The sequence below is a fragment of the Cyprinus carpio genome, chromosome A17 (assembly GCF_018340385.1).
Source record: "Cyprinus carpio isolate SPL01 chromosome A17, ASM1834038v1, whole genome shotgun sequence".
In the NCBI taxonomy this organism is placed as follows: Eukaryota; Metazoa; Chordata; class Actinopteri; order Cypriniformes; family Cyprinidae; genus Cyprinus; species Cyprinus carpio.
The window spans coordinates 18,372-45,000 of record NC_056588.1 but is presented as its reverse complement, the minus strand read 5'-3'; the positions used below and the strand labels follow the sequence as shown (position 1 = coordinate 45,000).

The 26,629-nt window shown below is 37.1% G+C and overlaps 4 protein-coding genes across 6 annotated transcripts in view; 1 reads left to right on the top strand and 3 right to left on the bottom strand.

Moving 5' to 3' along the window:
• The window catches only part of LOC109049011 (formin), a 66,907-nt gene extending 63,325 nt beyond the window's left edge, over nucleotides 1-3,582 (top strand). For both annotated transcript variants that reach the window (XM_042773403.1, XM_042773404.1), the window contains exons 16-18: nucleotides 1,489-1,638; nucleotides 2,371-2,452; nucleotides 2,850-3,582. In XM_042773403.1, coding sequence (XP_042629337.1) covers nucleotides 1,489-1,638; nucleotides 2,371-2,452; nucleotides 2,850-2,894 — 277 coding nt within the window. In that variant the 3' untranslated portion in view covers nucleotides 2,895-3,582. The remainder of the gene's footprint in view (nucleotides 1-1,488; nucleotides 1,639-2,370; nucleotides 2,453-2,849) is intronic.
• Nucleotides 3,583-5,016: 1,434 nt separating this feature from the next.
• grem1b (gremlin 1b) lies at nucleotides 5,017-7,833 on the bottom strand. Its single transcript, XM_042773402.1, has 2 exons — nucleotides 7,659-7,833; nucleotides 5,017-6,382 (listed from the first exon to the last, which is right to left on the bottom strand). Exons 1-2 carry the CDS (start codon nucleotides 7,720-7,722, stop codon nucleotides 5,832-5,834), a joined length of 615 nt encoding a protein of 204 aa, XP_042629336.1. The 5' UTR covers nucleotides 7,723-7,833; the 3' UTR covers nucleotides 5,017-5,831.
• Nucleotides 7,834-10,439: 2,606 nt separating this feature from the next.
• arhgap11a (Rho GTPase activating protein 11A) lies at nucleotides 10,440-20,544 on the bottom strand. Of its 2 annotated transcripts, XM_042773400.1 has the most exons (12): nucleotides 20,078-20,544; nucleotides 19,287-19,357; nucleotides 18,071-18,167; nucleotides 17,737-17,993; nucleotides 17,421-17,584; nucleotides 16,726-16,866; nucleotides 16,507-16,581; nucleotides 15,373-15,543; nucleotides 15,176-15,293; nucleotides 14,510-14,618; nucleotides 13,450-13,588; nucleotides 10,440-12,300 (listed from the first exon to the last, which is right to left on the bottom strand). In XM_042773400.1, the coding sequence occupies exons 1-12, from the start codon at nucleotides 20,201-20,203 to the stop codon at nucleotides 11,027-11,029; spliced, it is 2,742 nt and encodes a 913-aa protein (XP_042629334.1). In that variant the 5' UTR covers nucleotides 20,204-20,544; the 3' UTR covers nucleotides 10,440-11,026. The 2 variants fall into 2 exon arrangements, with proteins under 2 accessions (XP_042629334.1, XP_042629335.1); XM_042773401.1 differs by lacking the exon at nucleotides 16,507-16,581.
• Nucleotides 20,545-21,211: 667 nt separating this feature from the next.
• On the bottom strand, nucleotides 21,212-25,743 carry actc1b (actin alpha cardiac muscle 1b). The gene is made up of 9 exons (XM_042773399.1): nucleotides 25,613-25,743; nucleotides 24,018-24,165; nucleotides 23,807-23,935; nucleotides 23,615-23,725; nucleotides 23,452-23,536; nucleotides 22,581-22,742; nucleotides 22,313-22,504; nucleotides 22,059-22,240; nucleotides 21,212-21,453 (listed from the first exon to the last, which is right to left on the bottom strand). Exons 2-9 carry the CDS (start codon nucleotides 24,144-24,146, stop codon nucleotides 21,310-21,312), a joined length of 1,134 nt encoding a protein of 377 aa, XP_042629333.1. The 5' UTR covers nucleotides 24,147-24,165; nucleotides 25,613-25,743; the 3' UTR covers nucleotides 21,212-21,309.
• Between the last annotated feature and the right edge of the window lie 886 nt (nucleotides 25,744-26,629).

Genomic DNA, 26,629 nt, shown 5'->3' with positions numbered 1-26,629 from the left:
ATTAAATGCTATAAAAACAATTGGACAATTGGACCAGCCACAGCTGATACTCATTGTAGATGAACATCTACACAGGTGTTACTCTTTCAATTGCATTACAAAAGGAGACAACTGCTGAATAGTTTTGTATTGTGATGTAAACATGTATGATTCATTCCAGTAACATATATTGCAGTGAATTATAAACAGAGATGTATCCTTGTTTTACACAAGAAAACACTGTATAATGCTACATGTTGTTAGTGTTTTTTTAGGTCATTGTTTTGTGGGTGACAAAGTGTGTTTTCGGCTGTCAACCTTTGCTAGTGTTCTGGAAGATTGAATGATTTGATTTGACGGACCTGAAATAAAATGTGGTTTGGTAGTTGTAGTGCATTTTGAATGTGAAATGAACTGCTTTGCCAAGCTGAAAGTTGGTTAGGAGAACTGTTGTGAAGAGTTTTGCAAAAGTGACCTAAGTATTGAGAAATGTGTCCTAGCGTTTGTAAAAAACTGTAATCATTTATAATAAGTAATTTATCATTTTTTATTTCATTTTTTATTGTCATTTTTTTTTTACTTTATCTTATTTTATTTTATAAATTATCATTATATATTTATTAATTCTTATATTATTGATGGTCTTCTCAGATATGTTATTTATTTTGTCTTATTTTATTTTCACAATTATATTATTCTGATATATTCTAAAACATTTTTATTTTATTTATTTTGTTTATTTTTAATTTCTGTAATATATTTGTTTGGAGTTGGAATTATTTTTTTTCCTACCATCAGGAAATTTATGAATCTAGTATTTTATTTTATTTATTTTATTTTATTTTATTTTATTTTATTTTATTTTTATTTTATTTTAATTTATTTAATTTTATTTTATTTAATTTTTTATTTTATTTTTATTTATGTATTTTCAGTTTGTGACCGCTGTAATATATTTGTCCTGCCGTCAGGAGCTTGATGAATGTGTTGTACAGCACTGATCTGCACCTGAGCGTTCCTGACGTGTGCGTGTTTAACGCTCCATTGAGTTTCTCCTCGGTTCAAGTCATGTGTGATCTGTCCCACGCATGACCGTTAATCTCCCCGTTCCACTTGATTTGCGGCCACTGAACGTGATTTTCTGCCACTAACGGCACATTGTGTTTAAGTTTCTTTTCACGCTGTTTTACCCTTAATGGGAGTAAATCTTCTCATCATACGTCACAGCAGCAGCCGGTACAGTTTCACAGAAAAATAAAGCTCATTATAATGAGATCCTTGGCAAAACCACATCCTATAGGATCTTATTTGTTTCTTAGAGTTTTATTCGAGAGTTTTATTCTGAGTTACACACTCTTTTTGCATTTTATGCTTTAGAAAACCAGACATTTTAATGTTCTTATAATATTTTAAATTATTACTTATAAATATGCTTGTTTCAATGTAAAATATGGCATCTTTTGATTCTCTCGTGAGAACAGATATCATGTAGACTGATTTTTCTTGTAGTTTCCAGGACATGGTGATGTACTTCGGGCTCAAACCCAAGTCTGGAGAGAAGGAGGTTTCTCCGAACTTCATCTTCATGCTGTGGTACGAGTTCTGCAACGATTTCAAGAGCACCTGGACCCGAGAGAATAAAAACATCTCCAAAGAGAGGTGAGGACCATCCGTCTCACAGTCACTCGCTGAGTCTAAAGTTTATAGACTTAAGCCGTGTTTGGACCCGTTTAGAGCAATAGTTCAGCCAAAAATGTGCTGAAAATGTGCTCAATCCCAGATCAGGATGAGTTTGTTTCTTCATCAGGTTTGTAGAAATGTAGCACTGCATCAGTGTCTCAGCAATGGATGCTCTGCGTGAATGGGTGCCGTCAGAATGAGAGTCCAAACAGCTGATAAAAACATCACAATAATCCACAAGTAATCCACAGCACTCCAGTCCATCAGTGAACATCTGGAGAAGACAAATCTCATTTTTGATGCTCTTCTTATTTTTAATCATCCACACAATTCATTTGGCAGCGTCTCTGATTTCAGTAAAGCTTTTACAGATCAAACCTAGTGCCAAAATTCAGTTCTCACTTAGAAATGCACAAAAAAAATCACTCTCATTAGTCTCTGCCGCTCTTGTTTTTCAATCAAAATATCCAAACATTTACTCGAGAGGCAAAAATGCCATGTTTTAGAGAAGATATCATCCATCAGTTGAGTTTATTTTTGTTTCTCCGTACTGTTTTCTCATTTTAAGCATAAATCTAACAAACTCCAGTGACATTTAAAAACAAAAACAGCTTGTATAAGAGGAAAAGTTGACTCAGAATGTCGCTTTCGTTTGAGAACGTCATCCGAAGAAACCCGGAAATAAATGATGACGGAATTCTTTGATTTTAGACTCAAAGAAGCTCAGCAGACCGTCCAGAAAATCACAGCTGAGAAGAAAGTGGAGACGAAGAAGACCAACGCAAACAGTCTGGTGAGAAAACACACAAACACACAGCTTCATCACACTCATTTTTAGCTGCTTTTTTACTACTTGTTTTCTTCATTTCTGCACGTGCATTCACACACACAGAAATAACACAGTTTAATCATCAAAAACAACACAAGTATCACTTTTGAAGGAGAAAACCATTTAAAATGCACACAATTTAGAGCATAAAAATACTTTTTTTATTTTTTAAACTCACTAGAAGCAAATGACAAATACCTAAAACTGACTATAACACATATTACAGATGTATTGAATTATCAGTCATTAAGTTTGATTCCAATGAATGCATCACCTGATCAGATGTGTAGCTTGAATGCAATGCTTCAGATAAAAGCCTCGACCAAATGCATGAAATTGTTTGCAAAACCCTGTTTGACAGAAAGAGCGGCTGCGAAAGAAAGAAGCCGGCGTGTCGTCCAGCTGAGACAGAAACAGAAGCACGCTGTTTGTGTTCCTTCAGACTCCCGAGAGAGGATCATTTCAGATCACTTCATCATCAGATGAACCTCTTCAGTACGAGAGAGGTGAAGAAACATCTGACATCAGTCAGCAGTGCCTCATATTCATCAAACAGAGCCTCGAATGAAAACCCAGTGAGCCGTTAAAACACGTCAATCATTATCTGTGTCACCCGCTTCTGCCTTGGTGTTTCACCACATTTTCCTTTTGCCAAAATGAAACTCGATGAAGCACTTTTACACTCCTCACTCGTGGAGCCTATGCAATATCCTCCGTTTCAAAAGAGAAATGTGCAAATCATATCCATGCATTAAAATGTGAGAAAACTACTGATGTCTGTTGTGATGAGGAACGAATCATATTCACCCTACAGTGAGTGTGCGAATACATTTCCATGTGTAAACGAGTCAAAGTCAAAGGTTTTATTGAGGAATATAGTGTTATGAGGATGTCAGAAAACGATATTGTTTCTTTATGTGTAATGGATTCTGTCATTTGTCCAGTTATTTCAGGCTCAGATGTGTTGAAAACCTCCTGGAACATTATCACAGTGTCAGATTTTATTGACATTTTTTTTATTTCCTGTAACAATTTGTACATTTATTAGGTGCAATAAACGTTTCGGACATCAGCGTCTGCAAAATGAAACATAAGAAAATGTGTCTTCTGTTTTCTTAAAAAGTATTTACATTAAAATCACACTTGATTTATTATAATACATGTGTTCAACAAAAGAAATTATGCTTTCATAATCACATCTCAAAATATAATTGTTCTGTCAATGCAATATTCACTTTTATTCAGTTTTTGATACATTAGAATTTTTTCCTTTAAAGGAGAATGTCTCAGTGTTTGATTTTTACTCACTTCATGAACTTATTGTCTTGTAAATGATACAACAAGCAAATCAAAACATGAACTTTATAGATTATATGTAAGAGGAACAATGCGTTTTGATGTTTAGGTTTTGTAGTTTCTCCAAGCGTTTGTGGTTTTTGTGTTTTAATGGCTTTCGAGAGTTTTTAGGATTTAGTTGTATATTGGGTTTTGATTTTGGTTGTGTTGAGCTCAGTGCGTAAAACACACAGCGTGAAATTGATTTCTGTGGTAATATGTGAAGCGTTTAATCGTGTGTTCGTCAGAGAGAGAGATCAGGGGTCTAATGTTTGACCTTTTATTAATACGATCTTCCCACAGGCCTTGAACATCTTCCTACAAGCACATTACACAACATCTGTACATCCTCTGCTCTTCACAACCAAATCTTTCAATGTTTTTCCTCTATGACTGATATTATAAATAGACGAATAGCATGAAGAAACTCACAGCAATCCAGAAAATCAGTGTCTCATTCAGTCACATTAAAAAAAAGTCGTTCCACATAGTGGAAACTATCAGTCCTTAAACTGCCTTAATTCTAGATTTGGAGATGAATGAAGACATCTGTCACCATCACAACACAGACTTCAGGACTGAATGCATATATATTTGAGTACTTGATCAATAATAGGTGCATGAATGTTTTCACAACAGCAAGATACAAAAGTCTAAGACCAGAAATGTAGGATTATTATTATATTTTGTAACTTAAATAAATAAATTGAAAATATTAGGATTTTTGCAAGTTAAACCAATGTGAATGAGTGATCATTTGACATTTTTTAAAAACCATTTTAGGTGCTTTTTTTATTTTTGTAGATTTGAACTTGCTGAACTTGGTTTATGAAAGTATAAATACTTCATGTCTGTTAATTAATCAGCGCATAAAACCGCATGTTTAATAAACATAAAAGAATATTTCAATATTGTTTGAAACTTTTTAGATGACTACTAACCACATTCACTACTAGTCAAAATTGGCATTAGGAAGAATTATTATTTTGTTAAAGTATTAGAGCTTGAAATATCTTAATAATTGTGGTACAAAATTAATGCAAAATTATTTCAGTGACCAGTCAAACAAAAGTAAATGAGCGTTATTGGTCATTTGATATTTTTAGGTGTTTTTTTGACTATTTTTATAATATATATATATATATATATATATATATAGATATCTATATATTATTATATATATATATATATATTTACTGGTGTTCAGCAATCCTGCAGTTAAACTTTGCTTATAAAAGTACAAATTATTCATGCATTTCTCAAATGAGCTAAAAAAACCCCTGCATGTTTAATAATCATTACATAATATTTGCATGTTGGTTAAAGCTCTAGTTTTAGATTTAAAAAAGTCACTTTTTATGTCAACTACCCATGTGCACTACTAGTCAAAATGTATTACGATTTTAAATATTAAAAAAACTAATAATAATATTTGGTACAAAATGAATGCAAAATCATTTTTAGGTGCCTTTTTTCCTGCAGTTAGTTTATAAATATAAAAATACTGCATGCATCTCTCAATTAATGATCTCAAAAAACCGCATGTTTAATAATCATCAAAAATATTTAGATGTTGTTTGAAACAATAGTTTTAGATGAAAGAATGACACTCTGTACTGCTACTCAAAACATTTTTGGATGCTTTTTTCCAGTTCATACTCGTGTTCCAATAATCCTGCAGTTAAACATAGTTTATAAAAGTATAACTATCCATGCATCTCTCAGTTAAGTTAGGGAGCTCATAAAACCGCATGTTTAATAATCATAAGAAAATAAAAATGACACTTTTCATGTCAACTACCCACGTGCACTACTAGTCAAAATTTAGACATGATGAACTGGATTTAGGTTCCTAAAAATCGTGTCTAAAAGGAGAAGCGTCATCGCACATGTGAACTAGTGTGTTCATCGTTGTGTGTAATGGTGACAGATGCGTCTCTTCCACTAGTTCCAGCAGATCAAGCGCGTCTAGTACTCGCGTGCTCGCACTGACGCGCCGCTCTCGGTTCTAGTCCAGCTCGATGGAGATGCAGCGGCACTGTTTGACGCGCTGCACGCGCTTCTTCCGGGTCGGCGGCTGCTGGTCGGGGCAGTTGAGGGTGAAGGTCATGGTGGTGAAGCGCTTGGGTTTGCAGAACGAGCACGACTGGAACGCGCCTTCCTCTCTGCGCACGTGTCTGGGGATGTAGAAGGAGTTGCACTGTCCGTAGCAGAAGCGGTTGATGATGGTGCGGCTGACGCAGCCCTCCTCGTGGATGGTCTGTTTGAGCGGCTGCGTCTTGCACCAGTCGCGCTTCAGGTAGCGGCGCTCGGTGACGTGCAGCGCCTCCTGACTGGACTCCAGAACCTCCTCCGAGCCGCGGCTCCTGCCTCTGGAGCCCGGGGCCGCCTGCTGCTGCTGCTGCTGCTGCTGCTGCTGCTGCTGGTCCGACTCATTCGGGTTGTTCTTGTCCGGGTGAGGGATCGCGCCTCGGTTCCGCTTGGATTCGGCGGGACTCGAGAGAAGAATCCAAACGAAGAGCAGCGCGCACGCGATCCGAGCGGAGGAGGCCATCGGCACTGACGAGAGAGAACGGCACAGCGTTCAGAAACAAACATTTAGAACATTCGGAAACATTCACAGCGTTCAGGAAACAAACATTCAGAGCATTTGGAAACATTCAGAGCATTCGGGAAAAATTCGAAGCGTTCATTCGGAAATATTTAGAGCGTTCGGAAACATTCAGAGTGTTTAAAAAAATCAGAGTGTTCGGGAAAAATCAGAGCATTCAGAAACATTCACAGCTTTCGGTAACATTCAGAGCATTCGGAAAAAAATCAGAACGTTCGGAAACATTCAACTACACAAATGCCTTCCGTTTAGTTATGAAAACCTAGTTCTTCTGAAACATGCAGCGACATTAAAATCAAATGTTAGACGAACACCCAACTTAAAGGTTTCATTCAAAATAAACAATCAATACAGTTTTGAGAACATTATTTAAGACCAGATAACTTTAAACAAATGTTGTTTTGATGTCACTGAATGAACGTTTGTTCCTATCTTTGAGGGAACGTTCCTGTCAGCTGAGAGGATCTTCACATTCACAAACTTAACGTTCTGTGACGCTCCCACCAGTTCATCCAATATTATGGTAGCATGTATTCAATCACTGAATGATTGCCATATTCATAAACCAACCTTAAATGATGAACTGTGGAAATATTGTAACCTGTTTAACTATTAAAACGATATTTAATGCTCAATGGTTGAAATATTAACAATATATGTACACTGACCTTTACATATTAAAACATCTTCAAAAATCAATATATATATAATGTATAATAATTGCATGTAGATATTAATTATATAATTACTAGATTTTGAGATACAATGTAGATAGCTCACATAAAAAATTATGTAACATTATCCAGCCCGTTTTTTTTTTTTTTTTTTTTTTCATGTAAGTCATGGTCGGGATAATTACAGTCCAGAGAACACCATATAACCATGGCACCATGTTTAAACTTACAATTTTAATATTTAGACGATTCTTAAAGCAGAACTGTGCAAAGATGCAAGATCTACTTTATTCAGTGAAAGCTAGTCATCCACGAGATCTTCAGTTAACTGTCCACCAAGAAACTCTCATCTGAAAATATTACACTGTAACTAAAAAAAAAACATAAGAGCAAGGCACTAACAACACAGAGGTCATGGGTTCGATTCCCAGCGAACGCATGAACTGACCACATCTATCGTCGCTTTAAATGACCAGTGCATGAATGTAAAGAAGTAAAGAACAGACGCCTGCTCCAAACACACGTTCGTGGATCAGTGAAGATCTCTCACCTGTCAGAGTAGATGAGCTTCTAGAGGAGATCTGTGTGAGGAGAGGAGCTGCGATCCGTCCCATAGACACACACACACACTCACTCACACACTGAGCTTCTGCTGTTAAATGAGCACCACATCTCCACGCTCTCAGACACAATGCTGGAGAATCAGAGCTGTCCAGCCCCTCACACACACACACACACACACACACACACACACACACACACACACAGAGAGAGAGAGAGAGAGAGAGAGAGAGAGAGAGGAGGGCTTTATCTGTTTGTCTGTACCAGAATCCTGCTGCTGGAGATCTCCTCATCAAGAAGGCCCTTCTATCATAAGGAACGTTTTGTCATTTATGGATGGAAACAAACCTTTATGATGGTTCATATTGGTGATGGAGAGCTGCTGTGCATTTAGGCAGCCTCAGATATGTACTGTGTGCAAATATATAAGTAAATTCCTATTATTTTTATATGTGTAAATTTATATAGACTATAAATATATAAGAAATCTGCATTTATTTGATTTTAAAAAATACAGTAAAATCAGTAATATTGTGAAAAATTATTAAAATGTAAAATAATTATTTTCTATTTTAATATAGCCTACTTTAAAACGTAATATATTTCTGTGATGTGCAGCTGTATTTTCAGCATCATTACTCGTGTCTTCAGTGTCACATGATCTTCAGAAATCATTCTAATATGATGATAATATCATTATTATCAATGTTGGAAACAGTTGGAAAATTATTTTGTATTCACGTTGGTTTCATACATATCTGAAAATATTCATGCTATTTTCTACAAACAGCCGAGTTAATGACTTAAAAATATCGAGTACTTTTTCTTGTATGCATGTGAGTGTGTCTCACACGATTTATTTTATTATTTATTTTTAATAATAATAATATTCGAACATATGTTTAAAAGTAAAATCTTTAAATTATGATAATAAAGAAGTTTTATCTAACCTGAACAAAACCTTTTCGCAAATCTCATCGATCAGTCACGTGACGCGAAGCCCAACGGATGACGTTTAAAAGGTGCGAACGTTTCACAGCGACGGCTGTTTTAGTTTCACACAAAACCAAAAGAATATATCATATGAGTCATGAACTGTTTTTATGACACTTCTATTGTACTCTATTGTGAAAGTGTCCGTCCACTGAGCGACTGGGACGATCTTCCTCTCAGAACGACGACGCGAGGGCGAGAAAACAACGACAGAATCTGTATTTCTTTAAATTATTCTAATCCTTTAAGAGAGAAATAAGCTGCTATTAATTTCTTTCACTACAGTGAACTTTCTTGCAACACATCTGCTCTTGTTTGATTGATTCGGACCCATTAATTCAGTTCATAATTGTTTAGAGTTGGTGTGTTACGTCAGTTTATTCTCAGCATGTGTTTCTCGTTTGTTCTCTTTCTTGGCTACAAAACAGCTGACCACAAATATGAACGTATTGTCGTTTATAAAACACATCACAACATTGGTTTCTGCCAGATATGCATGATCAATGTACAAGAATCTAATAAGTTTGGGTTCGTGTTTTTCTCAAGGCCGAATTTCAAACATTAATCCTTTAATGAAAGCATTAAAATTGTGATGCGATACACACTAATGAATCTGCATAGATCTCTCTAGAGGGAAATTGAGCCCAGAAATTCACAGAAATCATGATTTCTCGGTCACAGCCACTTGATTGGGTCTCATTTTCAAACGGCTTGAAATACTGGTTAAATTATTATTATTTTTCTTGAAATTTGGTGAATATTTGTCATTAAGGGTCATGAATAAGCATGCAAAGTTTCAACGCGTAGACGTGTTTTGCAAAGGCTGTGCAAAAATCATTGGCCCCCATTGGTTTCCGTGCAATTTGCCAAAAATCAGTGCTCCAAAAACACTAAAGAAACATGTAGGAAACAGAAAACCTTTATTTTAGTTCGTCTGATGCATAAAATACATGAGAACTTATGAAATTTAAGACTAAATTGAAAACTTGTCCTCCGAATCAAAGAAAATTAGGTTTCTTTATTTAGTTGTATCACGGTCAAAATAATAATAATAATAAAAATCTGTTTCTGGGTTGTTAGTTTTCTTTGGATCTGTTACAGCACTGAAAATAAGTGAGAAACATATTACAAGGCTTCGAGAAGAAACCATAACAAAAAGGCAGAGAAAGTACAAACAGTAATAAATACTACTTACACCAAGTATAAATAATATTAGATAATATTTATACTAGTCACTGATATTTAAAGTAGCCTAGTTATGACAGAAATATAAAAGTTTTTTTGTGTTGGTGCAGCTAATTTTGAAAAAAAAAAAAAAAAAATATGTGGGTCAAATTAACCCCTAACACAATGAAAATAAAACCATTTCTCACATATTTTATGTATTTTTTTTAGTCTACATTAAAAGATGTTTTTATATGATTATTTTTTCTTCTGGAAACCAATGTGGGTCCATTTGACCCTGCAACACAGAACTCAGACACATGATAGAAGGGTATATTATGAAAATATTGGTCGTAGGTGTTTATGCTGATGGAATAGTTTACATTTACCCTTTAACTTGAGATTTAACCCTTAACCCATTGCACTGGTTTCCAGGAGTTACATCAAATCAGCTTCAAACAATAATAAACGGACTGAAGTCAAGTTTACTTTTAGCCCCAACTATCTTTTTGGCTGTGTATTGTTTGGCAGTAAAATGGTTTGATGCAAGACTTAGGCCCTGTTGAGCAAAGTGCGCCACCAGGTGGTGAAGAAAAGAACTTCAAAACATTAGTTAAACACAAAGAGTTTAGTTTGACAACTTCATGTACAAAAGCAGAACAACGTTCATAAATGAGTGAAATATACATAACATATCCTACATTTCCTTGAGTCACACCATGAACGTCGTCTTTAAGGCCTTTAGTGTTTGCATAAAACATAAATAACAGTAAATAAGACACTTCCCAAATCCAACCTTTCCCGTTCTAATTTACAAACATCCATTTTCACTCTAAATACACTCACGAACTGTTCTTCCACAAACATCACTCTTCAAAATCTCATGGACTCGTCTTTTCACTTACAGCAAAACAACTCGACACTCATTCAACAGATGAGCATATTTCAGAATGATGGATCTCAGACCGTGACCTCAAATCACAGGATCGGTTTGCTTCTTGTACACTTGAGTCTGATGCTCAAACCAAAGCGACCCTGAAATCCAAACTACATGCTGAAACAAATTCAGCAATTTCCTTACAATGTAAAAATATCACTCCTGTAAGACGATCAAAGTTCTCTTTAGCGAAATAAATTAAGACCCCTGAATGCAAGAGTTGAAAAACATCAGCAGAAGAAAGCGTTTAAAGTTATGGCGCCTCATATATCAATGGGTTTCATCACTGACAGCAGTCTTCCCTCTGTGAGAGGGTTCTTAGGTGAACCTCTATAGTGACTCGTATCGTTTTTAGACACTTGAAGCAGGACAGATTTGGGACGTTCATTTGCAGCGTTCTTATTGGCTGAGAGAGCGTCACACTTGGTCTTCGGTGTCTTATTAGTGACGTCTTCCAGTGCTTTGACAGCTGGTTTCTTCGGAGGAACTGGAGGTTTGGGTTTCGAGGACGTTTGCAAACCACTTTCTAAACTCACAGCCTTTATCTGAGTGGAGGCGCACCAACCCATCCTCGTGTCCTTCCGGCCTCCGATCAAAGAGTTTATCCTCCTGACGGACTGCCGGACCGGCGTGCGCTGGAACTTCAGAGGAGATCGGGCCGATTTGGCTTTGGGTGAGTTCAGCGTCATCATGTTGAACCGTTTAATCTGGTCGGCAACTTTCATTCGGCGCGTTTCATTGGCTTCAGGATGGTTCTGTGGCATCTCCGCTTGGTCTTGAGGACCGTCGGTCTTCTCTGATAATAAAGACTCCTTGAGCTCGCTCGGCAGGGATGTATTGGCATTCGTTTGCGATCTTGTTGCATACGGAGTTGATTGAACTCTGCTGGACGTCTCCAATCTGAAAGCCACGGGACTCTGGATGTCTAAAGCATCGATCAGTTGACTGCAGTCTCCAGCGGCCTCTTTTAGATAAAGAGACCCGTCAGGGCTGGTCTCCACAAACCGTGTCGGTCCGCTGTCAAACAGAGCGCTGTCTATATGTAGAGGTGTATTAATGATCTCGATTTGACCGAACGTCACATTGTGATCGCTGGATTCAGACATTGATTTGTGTGAGGTTTCTGAAGGCAATCCCACGTCAGAGTTTGCGCCAGGGTCGTCGTGGTTCTGCTGTTTAACGATGCTGTGTAGGTCACTGTCAGACTCGCCGGAAGCTTGTTTGATTTTCAGTAGCGTGGGTCCAGTGTGAGAGCGGTCTTCGCTGAACGAATCCGAGGCGCTGCCGTCACTGGAGGCGCAGCAGAGGCTCTTGGGAATAACGCTGCTGACCATCTCAGGTTTGCTCACGATGATGGTTGGCTCGGAGCGGAAGCTGCTCTTCAGAGAGATGCTCTCGGGAGTCTCAGAGAAGGAATCCCGTGGGAAGGTCAGGCCGGTGTCAGGAGTGTCTCCGCTCCACGAGCTCCTGTGGTCTGTAGAATCACTCTGCGGCGGCGTCAGCAGGTTATCCTCAGATTTACTGATGGACTTGGAGCCTGTGAAACAAACGTGGACAGTAGCAATCATCTGATAGAAAACAAAATAAAAGTATGTTTGGAAAAGTCTCTTCTGCATTAATTTGATCAAAAATACAATAAAATCAGTGAAATATTTGTGCAATTTAAAGCAACTGTTTTCAAAGCTGCATTTTCAGTCTTCAGTGTCACATGATCTTCAGAAATCATTCTAATATGATGATTTGCTGCTCGAGAAACATTTCTGATTATTATCAATGTTGAACACAGTTGTGCTGTTGAATGTTTTGGTGGAAACTGTTACAATACCATTCAAACTTTTGGTGAAAAAAAGGTTTAGAAAAATAAAAAGGCAGAAAATAATAGTTTTATTCATTGAGGATGATAAAGTGATAGTGAAAACATTTATGTGACAAAAGATGGCGATTTCAAATAAATGCTGTTCTTTTGAACTTTCGATTCATCTGTGAATCCTGAAAAATAAAATGTATCAGTTTCATCAGCACAACATTGATGATAATAATCAGAAATGTTTCTTGAGCAGCAAATCATCATATTAGAATGATTTCTGAAGATCATGTGACACTGAAGACTGAAAATACAGCTTTGATCGCAGAAATAAATTATAGTTCAAATTGTAATATTCCACAATATTACAGTTTTTATTGCATCGTAGAAGAAACAAAGGATGAGAAATAAAATAGTCAACAGCTTTAAGGTCAACATGAAAATGCAAACCATTTTCTACTTCTGTAATGGTGATGAATTTCCAAATAAAACAAATATTGCAGTCTAGTGATTTTATCCTTGTGAAATTAAACAGTTGGTCGAAAGTGTCTCTATACAAGTGGACCATTAAAGTAAATAAAGTTAATTTTGATTTCATGTTGACTTTAAAAATAAGTAAACAGACTTCAGAATGCATTCTTAGAGCAGTATTACAGGTTCAGTACAAGTTCTGTCCAGCATCTGTGGCCTTATGATAATGACCACACGATATCTGGCTTTGTGGTCATCAGTCCAGACGTTCACTGTGAATGCACAACCGTATTTAACCAGGAATATTCCTGCAGGCACAGCCGCTGTTTTCAAAGCTTAAAATGAGCCAAGCGTGTAGCAAAGTTTGAGGAATGTCATAAACTCCCAAAAGCGTGTCAATAACAAACTGACCTTTCGAGGGGCTCTTGTTCAGAACAGACGGACTGAGCTCCTTGGTGAAGTGAAACCCAGAACAGCTTTCTTGTGTCGCTAGGCGCCAACCTATGACCTCTGACCCCTTCGGCCCCAGTTGTGAATGTGTAATGACGTTCTGTTGAAATAGAGGCAGCTGCTTTTTACTCTCAGTGGCTTGTGAGTGTTTGAGTCATGTCAGTGTTGAATTAAGAGAGAGGAATAATGATAGTAAAACCGTTTCTGGTCAATCGTCTTTTTTATTTGAGCACATATACATGCATAAAAATAATGACCGTGTCAGGAATGACCCAAAACCACAAGGATACATTTTAATTAGCAAAATAAAAACGGTTATAATAATAATAATATTAATATTTGTTGGCACTAAAAACATTTTATTATTCTACAGATATATCAGGTTTATATATTTCCTTTTCTAGAGTCACAATGTTACAACATTGGACAGCATGTGCAATATTAATCAAGTCAATGAGAACACAATGATTAGAACAAACACATCACATATCTTAGTGTCATAAAATTAACAAGTGTAAAATAGTAATTTTCTTGATTGCTAAAAGCACCAGTTCCAGCAGCAGCAGCAGCATTAAAGTGGTTTATCTCCATAATAAACATCTAGCTCGGTGATATTCCAGCTGTTGAGGTTAGCAGCCTTTCTTTTTTTCATGCAGGAGTTAAACTCTCAAACCAAACATACATTTAAATATTTTGATTACTGTATGCATGGACTGATTTGCTATATTCTTAGAATTTCTGCATCATTAATAGCAGCATGTATTTACATTATACTGCCACTAGATGGAGACTGTCACCCAGTACTCATAATGAATTACAAAACATAATTAAACAAAAGTCCTAAATTCTGTTAACAACTTCTCAAAGTGCTATATTATTCACCCATGAATATATAATATTATATAAGTTAGATGACACCATCATGCAAGTTATACACATGCAAATCACAGCTGCACAGGAGCGAGCGGTTGATTGTTCAGTCTCTGCTGGAGGTGCACAGAGATGATGTTTCTGAACTTACAGACTCTCGGCTGGATTTCCCCAAACTGAAGCGCAGACGCAGAGATTTTCTCACAGGCTCTTTCTTAGCGACTCTGGGCGAGAAACAGCCTGCCTTCCCCGACTCAACTCTGAAATCCACCAGAGACCATCAGAATCAGAAATGGGTTTGAAAGACAATGTCTCTGCAGATCTGATGAAGGTTAAATTTAAGCAATAAATTGTCTCTAAATGTTAAGGTCTTGTATTAGCAACACTTTAAAGTTTGAAAATGCAACTATTACTACGACTTCAACTATTTTGTCTTGAGTTACTGAGGAAGATATTCATTTTGTGAATTGCATGCAAGCTTTATTTGCCATGACTTAATGAACTGAAGACTTTCGGCTCCAATTTAAGATCTTTTTAAGGCTTTAATTTGTGAAAGAGAGAATTATAGACCCACAGAAACCCTGACATCACTGCAGCTTACAGTCGTTTCAATAGGAATCCATGCAATCGGGAATTTAGCATGAAGCCGCATTCAGATTTCTTTCTCAATGGGTTCAAGTTAGTTTGCGAATTTGTCACGTTGACCAACGGAGAGATGCTTGGTTTGCAGCGACTTCTGTGTAAGCTGTGCTTCATATGTCAGGCAATGTTCCTAACTAACACTACACACACAGATGTGAATATCATGGTGTCGTACCTGCTCACACTGCGGTCTCTCAGTCGTCTGCTCTTCCTCTTGGCAGAGCTGCTGGACAGGCGAGTGTTTCTGCCCACAGAAGACAGAGACGCGTCCAGAGCTCCTGCTGCGCTGTGTGCTGAGAGATCACGCCAACAGATGAACACACAGAACCACTCAGAAAGAGTCCTGGAGCTACAGCAGGACATAAACCTCACCTGATCCGGGCGTAGACGCTCCAAACAAAGTGTTCGGGAACAGCTCCAGGCCCAGGTTCTTCTTGATGGACCTGCGTTTCTTGCTGGAGAACCCATAAGTCTGTGCGGACTCCACAGGAAGCTTACGCTTGGAGTTCGGAGTCATGATGACAGGAGTGACTATAGAGAACACTGAGGGGAAAACACGTTCAGTTACTCAGAAGTACTCCAGTTATTAGTGAATACCTTCACTTTGTTCCATACACTACTGGTCAAAAGTGTGGAAATATTACGGTTTTTGTTTTTTAATGAAGTCTCACCAAGGTTGCATTTATTTGATCAAAAATACTATTATTGATTAATTTATTTCTGTGATGCGCAGCTGTATTTTCAGCATCATTACTCCAGTCTTCAGTGTCACATGATCTTCAGAAATCATTCTTATATGATGATTTGCTTATTAATATAAATTATTGTTGGTGCTTAATTATTAATAATGATTATTATTATCAATGTTTAAAAAAAAATCTGATTTTTGTTATTTATTGACTAACTTTCAGAAGATTCTTTGATGTTTTTGAAGGTATTGTGTCTCTGAAGACTGGAGTCTTGATGCTGAAAATACAGCTTTGAACACAGAAATAAATTACAGTTCAACACACACTCACACAGAAAACAGCTGTATTACATTGTAAAAATATTTCACTGTTTTTCTGTATCTTTAAATAAATGCAGCAGAAAATACTTCTTCCGAAAACATTAAGAAATTGTAATTATTCCACCGTTATCCGATAATATAAATGCTGTGCCTACAGATTCAACACAAAAGGAAACAAAGCTAATTAAACAGAAAAGCCATTTCAAAGCAAAAGGTTCAGAAGGACAAACAAAGCCTTGCGTGACTGTCTGAGAATCGAGCAGAAATCATAAACAAAAGTAGAAGAAACATTCTTAATCATTACGATCCATGCTGTGTCAGAGTAAAACAAGAACGAGCAGAGACTCGTGTGCATGATGCATGAAAGAGTGCGCAGACGAAGCCATCACAAACTCAGTAATTAAACGATTTAAAGACAGCACGTGTTCATTACATGAAGGACGTGAAGAGTGCAGCTGATCTGCATGCAGTGAGATCTGATGAGAACATTCACCCACCTGCTCCATCAGACTGAGGGGTGTTTGTTGGGGTTCTACTAGTTTTAAACCTATTCAGAGCTCCATTAACCATGTCTGGAATACAAAACAAGCCCACTCAACTAAAGATACTCTGATTATATGCCTTCAAATCATTGTTAACCGTATCCACCTTCCTTCAAACCAGTCATGTGATGTGATGTCCCAACGGCGTGTTATGATTTCAGACAGGGTTCTTACCTCCTAGACTGCGTCTGTTGCTCTTCTTCAGGTCTGAGTGAGCGTTACTTTCTTCTAGAGACACAGACGACGGAGAAAACACTCCAGCATCACAACCCAACATGACTGGAACCTTCTCCATCAGGAACTGAGGAACCACACCTTTGAACAACAACAGCTCTGTCAGGTGGGTTTGCTTTGATGAGAATGCCTCCCACTGCGATTCACTGTATTAGCTGATCGTAATTCACATCTACAGATACATGTGTTTTGTATCAAAGCTTCAATCCCATTTCATATTCATGCATCTTAAAAAAAAAAAAGCCCTAATGTTACCAAATTTGATGCGGAGTTTAAAAAAATATCTTTATGTAGTAAAAATAATAATAATCACACAGTTTTTCACAAAATAAGAATGTTTTTTTAAATTATGTGGCAAAATTTCAAAAGCTGTCAAATGTCAGTAGTGTCAGTTTAAAAAGAAGCATTCCAAAAAGTGTTCTTTAAAAATAAGTAGAAGTCAGGATTAGGCATAAAAATAATGTCTTCAGAATCATTCATGTGTGCGAATCAAATAGTTGTAATCTGGCTCTTTGTGATTTTTTGTGGATTATCAACTGATTAATTACTTTATAAGAGACGGATAATAATCCTACACTTAAGTGCTTTGATAAAGTAATGTTTTTATAATGTAGTTTAATGAAAGGCACACATACCCAGGTGCTGAGCGTTATCTATGAGACGCTGCACAGCCGCTGCCTGATGCTTGAGTCTCTTCTCTGTGCTGCTGCTCATCTTGTCCCCGCCGTCTCCACAGTGAAAGAGATTGGGTGCAAAGATGACCGAGAGATTACTGCTGTCCATCTTATTCTCTGCACATCTGAAAGAAAGGAGCAATACACACACACATGTGTTTAAACACAAAAGAGCCTCGAAGCAGCTTTTGAAAAGAATTGCTATTCAGACGGGAGCCTAAAATTAACATAACGAGATATTCAAGACAAACAGGCATCGCTGCATTTGTCATGGTACCGCTGGGAGACGCTCTTCAGGAAACTGAAGAAGTAACGCAGTGTGTTTAGATTCCTGTCGGGCAGCACGCAGGACAGCAGGACCGTAGCTGAGGTCCTCTCCTCATCCGTGGGCAGCTCCTGCGCCTTCAGGAAAGCACTGTGCAGGTCAGAGGTCAGAACCGGTTCGGGAAGCTCCCGGAAAAACTGCTTCAGAAGTCCAGCGACGTCCAGCGGGAGAGCAGTGGACAGACAGTCCTCGCCCTGGTCCAGTTTGGCCTGCAGGGACAAAACAATACGCTCGCTGTTCAATAATGCTAGAGTTTCTCCGGTGAACCGAAGCGGAGATCACTCACCCTGAGGCTCTTGACCCGCACGACAGAACCGGACTTCCTGAAGAGGCCCTCGGTGTCCAAATGCTCCAGCAGCCTCGTACAAACATCTGCTATAAAGCTGACAGAGACGGAGACGTGTTAACTCTGCATACACATGCAGAGTAAATACATAATAATAAAATATAAAACAATAAAATACAGGGCACTATTTGGCAAATACATCAATTCTAAAAATCATAAAGTACAAATAAATATAAAATAAAATAAAAGGGCAATCAATGGAAAATACATAAAATGTAAAAAATAATTAAATATAGGTAATATATAAAATAAAATTTATAGCAAATAATAATAAAATAAAAAATATAAGGCAAATATAAAAAAAAGAGCAAATAAATATTAGAAAGTGTGAAATAAAATAGAAAATAATAAATGAAACCAGGAAATAATTGGCCAAAAAATATATTTAAAAAAAGATGGCAAATGCATAAAATTTAAACAGTAATAAATATATAGCAAATAAATATAAAATAATAATAAAACAAAACAAAATATTAAAATACAAGGGAATATAGGGAAAATAAAATTATTTATTTGCTTTAATGAAATAAAAAAAAAAATTATTAAAAATAAAATTCTTTTAAAAATATTTAAAAAGGGAAATAGGTCAAATAAAATATAAAAATAATAAAAGAAAATATAGGGCTAATACATAAAATTAAATAATAAAATACAGGGCGAATAAATATAAAATAGTAAGATAAAATATTGGGATATATATATAATATATATTTAAAAATAAATAAAATATAAAACAATGTAAAATAATAAAATTTAAGGTAAACGTGTCCATAGCATCAAGCAAATGTATTTGTATTAATTTGTTATTAATTAATTAGATGTTTTCCATTTACATTTAGCTGATTTCATGTTTATTTGTATTCCAAGCTTCACCACATTCCAGGGATAGTTTTACTTAATCACCTCAGGATCAATCACGCGTGTGTTAAATCATTATTTCTGGCATTTAAAGCCATTCACACACCAGAGGAACCGCTTTAGGGTGTATACAGCGCTGCACCTCAAGACGGCGGTGCTGTTTAGACATGCACTCAATCGCTTTTATTGTCTCAAATTAACCACGGTGTTCTTTCTTGGTTACACAAGAAGGTATCTGGTTATTTAACATGTATATAAAAAGTCATCTGTATGCAATAAACATCTGACCCGGTCTCACCAGGGCACGTCTCCGTAGTCCAGTACATGACAGTGTGGCAGAGCTTCAAGAGCAACCCCAAACACCCTCACCTAGAAGAACAAGAGAGATGTGTTCAGGCACACGCATGTGGACAACATGAACAAGAGGAGCTCTGTGTGCTTGAAAACCAGCAGCATTCCCCTTCATGTCACTTCCACAGAAGACACACTTTCTAGGGCACACATTACTCTCATAAGACCAGAATCAAAGTTTTGATTGTGTGCAGTGACCGTTACTGTAATTAATCACATTTCCTTCTGTGATCTTAAAGCCAATAAACAGCCATACACACAAACCTGTTATAAAACAGGTGTTTGTTTCTAGTATATTAATGAACTGTTCTGTGATTATTTATATGTAATTATATATATATATATAGGAAACACATTTTAGAGTTGTGTTGACTCATCTTTGTACTACAATAAACCGAATGCACAGAAAGTTGGGTGCATTTTGACAGATTCTGCACAGATAAACACATACTGTGACCCGGAGGCAGAAAAACAGTATCATTAATGAATACTGAGCATTAATAATGAAACACAGGCAGTCTCAATAATTAGTGATCTATCTAAACAGCATTCTGAGGTTTGTATGTTTATGTTTATTAACGAAAGTGATATATTTATAGTATTTTGTGAACTATTGTTGCCCAGAAACGCTGCTGTCTACATAGCGATCTCGCTAGCTTTTTAGACACCGTCGTAGAGTGACAAAACAAGCAGTTTTTCATCATTAAATCAATATTTCGTGATGTTTTATGAACTCACCGTGTTCGCCGATGTCTGTTTGGTTCTGTTTTTATTCCAGTTTTTGATTTTTATTCCATAAACCGACCGAAGATGCTGAACGACAACCAGACGAACCACATTTCGCTCCAAAACCTTCATTATCATGTATAAAAACTGCTCGGTGTGAGAGGGATTGAGCTTAAAGGTGCTCTTCGGTTTAAAATCAAGCGGAATACGCGGTTTGGGTGTTAAACTCTGAAGCTAACGTTAGCTTGTTTTCCCTCAGAGTTCCGCTTGACGCATTTCAATAAAAACAACCGCTCGAAGTCACCAAACTCCTCTCATATTTAATTTTCCGGCTTTGCTGCGCCTAAACCTCATCTTATATAATAAAACAAAGTGTAAAAATCGCTGTATAAACCCTGTGTTTGTTTCTGTCTGTCCGCTTCACACAACGGCAGCTCGAAAAAAGACGTTCAAATTTCGCCCTGCCCACGTCACTCAAGCGCTCCCTGCCCTCTGATAGGCTCGGGGTGAGTCACGTGAGGGCTGGACCCGCCCCCTCCGCTTCCCTCTGCAGCGTTACAAAGGTTGCAAGATTTTTTGCAACATTTAAACTTTTTATTGTGCAATTGTGACCTTTCTCTTGCAACTCTTGCATGTTTTATTCCTCAAAATTCCGAGTTTACATTTTTACATCACAGAATAAAAAATAAAAGAGGTAATTCTTATTTATATCTCTAAGTTATATCTTGTATTTTTTATTTATATTATATTATTTATCTTATGTATTTATTTATTTCAGAGTTGCTAAAAAATAAAAATAAATAATAATAATAATAATAATAAAACTTTTTTTTTATTATTATGTGGCAGAAATATGCTTCCATAGCTAATGTCATGCAATGCATTATATGTATTTTTTAGTTTAGGGATTATTCTGTGGAAGTATGGTATTCTTTGAAGAAGCTTTGAGTACCTTGTAGGATGCAGTGGTGTATGTAATTATTCAGCACCATTGTAAGCTTTTACCAACACTGGACCATGGCATTGCCACTTTTTTGTATACTTTTGTATTCATTTTATGTTGTTTTTTTGGCATTATTTAATCTAGCATTTTGGGTAATGTAGTCATGTAAAACAGTATGCGAGGGATCACTCAATACACTGTTCTCTGTTATCAGTTATCTGTTTTTATTACAACATTACATGTATATACAGTAAAAGAGACGGTACAAATGTACGGCTGAGACTGAGAGATCGTTGCTAGTTTAGAAGCACTTCCTGTGGACAATGGAAGGACCGGCCTCATCGTACTCCTGCTTGGTGATCCACATCTGCTGGAAGGTGGACAGGGAAGCCAGGATGGAGCCACCGATCCAGACGGAGTACTTACGCTCAGGAGGAGCAATGATCTACAGAGAGACCACAGAAACATGTGACGACATCATTTTAATCACTTTTACTACACTTTAAAAGAAATTGGTGACACTTTACAATAAGGTTCCACTAGTTAACACGAACAAACACTGATGAATGAACACACTACAAGAAATGGATTATAGGAGAATATTATAGGAGAAAATACTATATTTGTGCTTATTTCACACAGAAGTTATTAATTCTGAAACTGACTCAGAATTTCTGAGTAAAGATTATTTCTACATCAAATATTTTTTTTAGAATCAAAAGTTGCAACTTTTGACATGAACTAAAAACTAGCTGTATTTTTAGTATTTATGTGTGTATTTTTGGTTTTTTGGTGTGATGGTTTTAATGATTTTTGTTATTTATTTAATTATGTTTTTTGGTTTTTTTTTAAAAAGATGCCAAGATGTTGAAAGTTTTTGATAGTTCTTAAACCTATTTAATAGTATTTTGGCTAAAAATTACATTTATGCATTTGACAGACACTTATCCAAATGTACTTAACATGCATTCAGAGTATGCATTTGATCCTGCATTCATAGGACTCGAACCCATGACCTTCTACTGTCTCTATTGTTGCGGTATCTCTCACCTTGATCTTCATGGTGCTGGGGGCCAGAGCAGTGATCTCCTTCTGCATGCGGTCAGCAATACCAGGGTACATGGTGGTACCACCGGACAGGACGTTGTTGGCGTACAGGTCCTTACGGATGTCGATGTCGCACTTCATGATGCTGTTGTAGGCGGTCTCGTGGATACCAGCGGACTCCATACCTGAGAGGTGAGCGTTCAGTCAACAACACTGACCAGCGACTGTCAATCAAAGAGCGTCCGAGCGAGACTCACCGATGAAGGAAGGCTGGAAGAGGGTCTCGGGGCAGCGGAAGCGCTCGTTACCGATGGTGATGACCTGACCGTCGGGCAGCTCGTAGCTCTTCTCCAGGGAGGAGGAGGAGGCGGCGGTGGCCATCTCGTTCTCGAAGTCCAGAGCCACATAGCAGAGCTTCTCCTTGATGTCGCGCACGATCTCGCGCTCAGCTGCGGAGAGGCAGATCCGTGTGTTAACTCGGGCGACTGTCACCTGTTCTCCCGCGGAGACTATAGCGACACTCACCGGTTGTGACGAAAGAGTAGCCTCTCTCGGTCAGGATCTTCATGAGATAGTCAGTCAGATCGCGACCGGCCAGATCCAGACGCATGATGGCGTGGGGGAGAGCGTAACCCTCATAGACGGGGACATTGTGGGTCACACCGTCACCGGCGTCCAGCACGATACCTGCGGAGCACACACACCGTCAATCACCGATGTGTCGCTCACATCTCACACAGTGCACAGCATTACAGGTATCCGCGCGTGTGAGGGTTTCATAAATAATACAGCTCTAGTGATAGATATACAGCCCTATTCCTTCATAAATAAATACATAAACAAACCCTGAAGGAAATGCAATAAGACATTTTTACACTATTCTAGTCTGAAATTAATTTATGGAAACATCACTAAAATATCATACTGGGAATCTGGGTTATTATTGTTAACTAAAACTAAAACCATAAAAGAAAAAAAATTAATTGATATAAAATATGTAAACTTATTTAATCTAGTTGCCAAGGCAACATTTACCATTTTCATTTTGAAGTAATAAAATAACTAAATCTGAAATAAAAATGAATAAAAACTATATATATATATATATATATAAGTATATGATAATTTTGACAATAATTAAAATATGTTTCCGCATATGATGCCCCTGCAGGACATCAGAGGGAATCACACTGAAACTGAATCTGATATTAGCTCTTAAAGCAAGAAACTATTCCAATGCAAACATTTAAAGTCATTTTAGATTTTAAGAGTGAAATTAGACATTCTACCAGATTTTTTGACAGCTAATTGTTATGATCCAAAATATGCATGTATATGTTGACTATAATATTGATTTGGCTCTTTATTATAGCAGGATGTGTGTTAAAGCCCTCACCAGTGGTACGTCCGGAGGCGTACAGGGACAGCACAGCCTGGATGGCCACATACATGGCAGGGACGTTGAAGGTCTCAAACATGATCTGCAAGAGCAAAGCAGACGAGTGTCATGAAGCAGTCTGACCCTGTCTCTGAGAAACCCTCAGACTCTTCATCTGTACCTGAGTCATCTTCTCCCTGTTGGCCTTGGGGTTGAGAGGGGCCTCGGTGAGCAGGGTTGGGTGCTCCTCGGGGGCCACACGCAGCTCATTGTAGAAGGTGTGGTGCCAGATCTGAACGGCACACATCTCTGTGTTAATCACAACGCCACATGCATGCATTTAACTAGAAGAGATTCGAGTGTGAAGCCGCACCTTCTCCATATCGTCCCAGTTAGTGATGATGCCGTGCTCAATGGGGTACTTCAGGGTCAAGATACCTCTCTTGCTCTGAGCCTCATCACCTACGTAGCTGTCCTTCTGACCCATACCCACCATCACACCCTGATGGAGAGAGAAGCGTGATTAGTGACCGCTCCAGCAGAGGATCTCGTCTCTAATGATTGTTCTGCAGATGTGTTCTCACCTGGTGACGGGGTCTGCCAACGATGGAGGGGAAGACAGCACGGGGAGCGTCATCTCCGGCAAATCCAGCCTTGACCAAGCCAGAGCCGTTGTCGCACACGAGGGCGGTAGTCTCGTCGTCGTCGCACATGGTTGGTTTTCTGGTTGGTCTGTGAAGGAAACATCACGACACGCTCAGAGACAGAGACACAGAGAGTCTAGTCACACTTTACAAGAAGCAGAAGTACACTGTCTCTACACTGAGTTTACATCCTGAGGACGAGTGCATAGACCACCCAGACTAGTCTTAAGTTAGTCGTCTAATTGGTTTCTTTTCTGAAGTCAGGTGCATAAAGATTGGTCTAATGTGAATCCACAGAGGAAGACAGATTAAGGCTAAATTAAGATTAAGACAAAAATCTTGCTTTAGTTATTTGAAATAAAATAAAAAATAAAAATTAATGAAAACTATATAGATATTAAAAAAAGTAACATTTGAACTAAAATGAAAATGGAAAAAAAACCTGAATTCAAAAATATAGAAAAACTAATAAAAATGACAAAAGCATCAAAATTACTAAAACTTTAAGTACATTTAAAATTAAAATTGAAGACAAATGCAAACAAATTAAAAATATTACAAAAGCTAATAAAAATTACAAAAATGTGCAACAAAAAAGGAGTTAAATATATTTTAAAAAATTCTAAATTGACAAAACACAGGAAGATTACTAAAACTTTAACTAAAATGAAAACATAAAAAAGGACTAAATATATTTTTTAAAAAAAGTACTAAAACTTTAACTGACACTAAACTGAAAACAGAAAACATAAAAAAGTTTTTTAATGATATTAATAATAATAATAATGATAAAATTACTAAAACTTTAACTGGCAATAAAATGACAAAGAAAATGAAAACAGAAAAAGAATTTAAAAATATTAAAAAAAAAATTAAATTACTAAAACTAAACTGACATTTAAATGAAAACAGAAAACGGATAAGAATAAATGACTAGTTCTTTATGTCACTGGATCCGGTTCCGCATTTACATTTATGCACTTAGCAGACGCATTTATCCAAACACTTTTACATTTTAGTAACCTAAATTTAATTATGTTTCTAATAAGTGCAAATCATTCATGTTAGAAACTCACCTAAACTGTACTTATTCGGTATAAATCATCTGCATCTTACGTTTTACAGTAGAATAGTTCAATAATAATAGACTAGAGCGACCGGTTCTGCCCATGAAGGGTCAGTGAAATCATATCTCCTCGTGGCAGCTCAAGACTTCCAGCCGTATTCAGTAATGCCAAAGAAAGGCTAGGGTTTAACTGAAGGACAGACGCTCTATTTAGGGCTCGAGGCGTCTCTGCTCGCAGCTGTCAGGCTTCATTCATGCTGAGCTGATGCTTCACGGAAAACGCCTTGCGAATCACACACTATTCTAAGATTATCTGCTCCGCCAAAAGAGTAATCGTTAAAACTGTTCTCCAGAAGCAAAGTCTAACTGTTAAGTTTTTCTCAAACCCGAAGCACAAACCCAACGCTCAGACTAAACACCTAAAGAGATTTCAGATGCAGAAGGTTCTCCGGATGTTCGAAGGACTCACCAAGTTGTAATCACAAGACTGATGCTTCCACTGGGACAGAGAGACAAGGTGAGGAGCCCCTTTAAATAAGACCGGCTCCCGGGGCCCGGGGCGGAGCCTGGGGTTCACACAAGTCCAAATAAGTGCAGACGAGAAAAAATAAAAACCAGAAAATAACCCTCTCCACCCACGAACCTGATCTCTGGGTGGACTGGGCCTCCCTAAAGTTAAGAAAGGCTTAGAAATAGTCATCCACGTCTTGAATCTTTAGGATTTCTGTGTTAAACGCCATATAAAATCACATATGTGAATATTTATTTGACATTAAATAGTGTTTATATTTGCACCATCCAGCACCCAACTTGTGCATATTTCATGCGATGATTATTTTAATGACAAATTGTAATGTGTGTGTGTGTATATATATATTTATAGTATCACATAGGTTCATCTGCTTTTATCTTTTCTATGTAATTAAAAAAAAAATGTTATAAAGTATATTATAAAGTATTTTTTATCATGCTAAAATAATACCTTTTATATATAATGCTCATCTGCTTTTATTTTATATTTCCCTTTTTATGTAATTAAAAATATTTTTTATAAAGTATTTTTCAAAATAGATTTTTTATTATACTAAAAATATACTTTTTATACATAGTGTTCATCTAATTTTATTTTTTATTTTTTTTATGTAATTAAAATATACTTTATATTAAATAAATTATATATATAAAATATATATATATTTGCTGTTTACTCTGTTGTATAAAGGCAGGGTTGTAGCATGCTTTATCACTGATGTAAGTGTGTTGTAAACATCCGTATAATTAAGATACGGCTCATAATCACGTCTTAATTTATCCCCTCATTTTCAGATCAGTCCTGCACACAGATCTTCTTCATTCTAGGGTTTTTTGTCACAGTAATGTTGGGCTTCTGTGGGAAACAGCGAGAGATTTACAAGTCAGCACTCTCTTGATATAATTCTGATTATTCAGCTTTTCACGAACACAGGCCTAAAGCTGTCCTCCAACC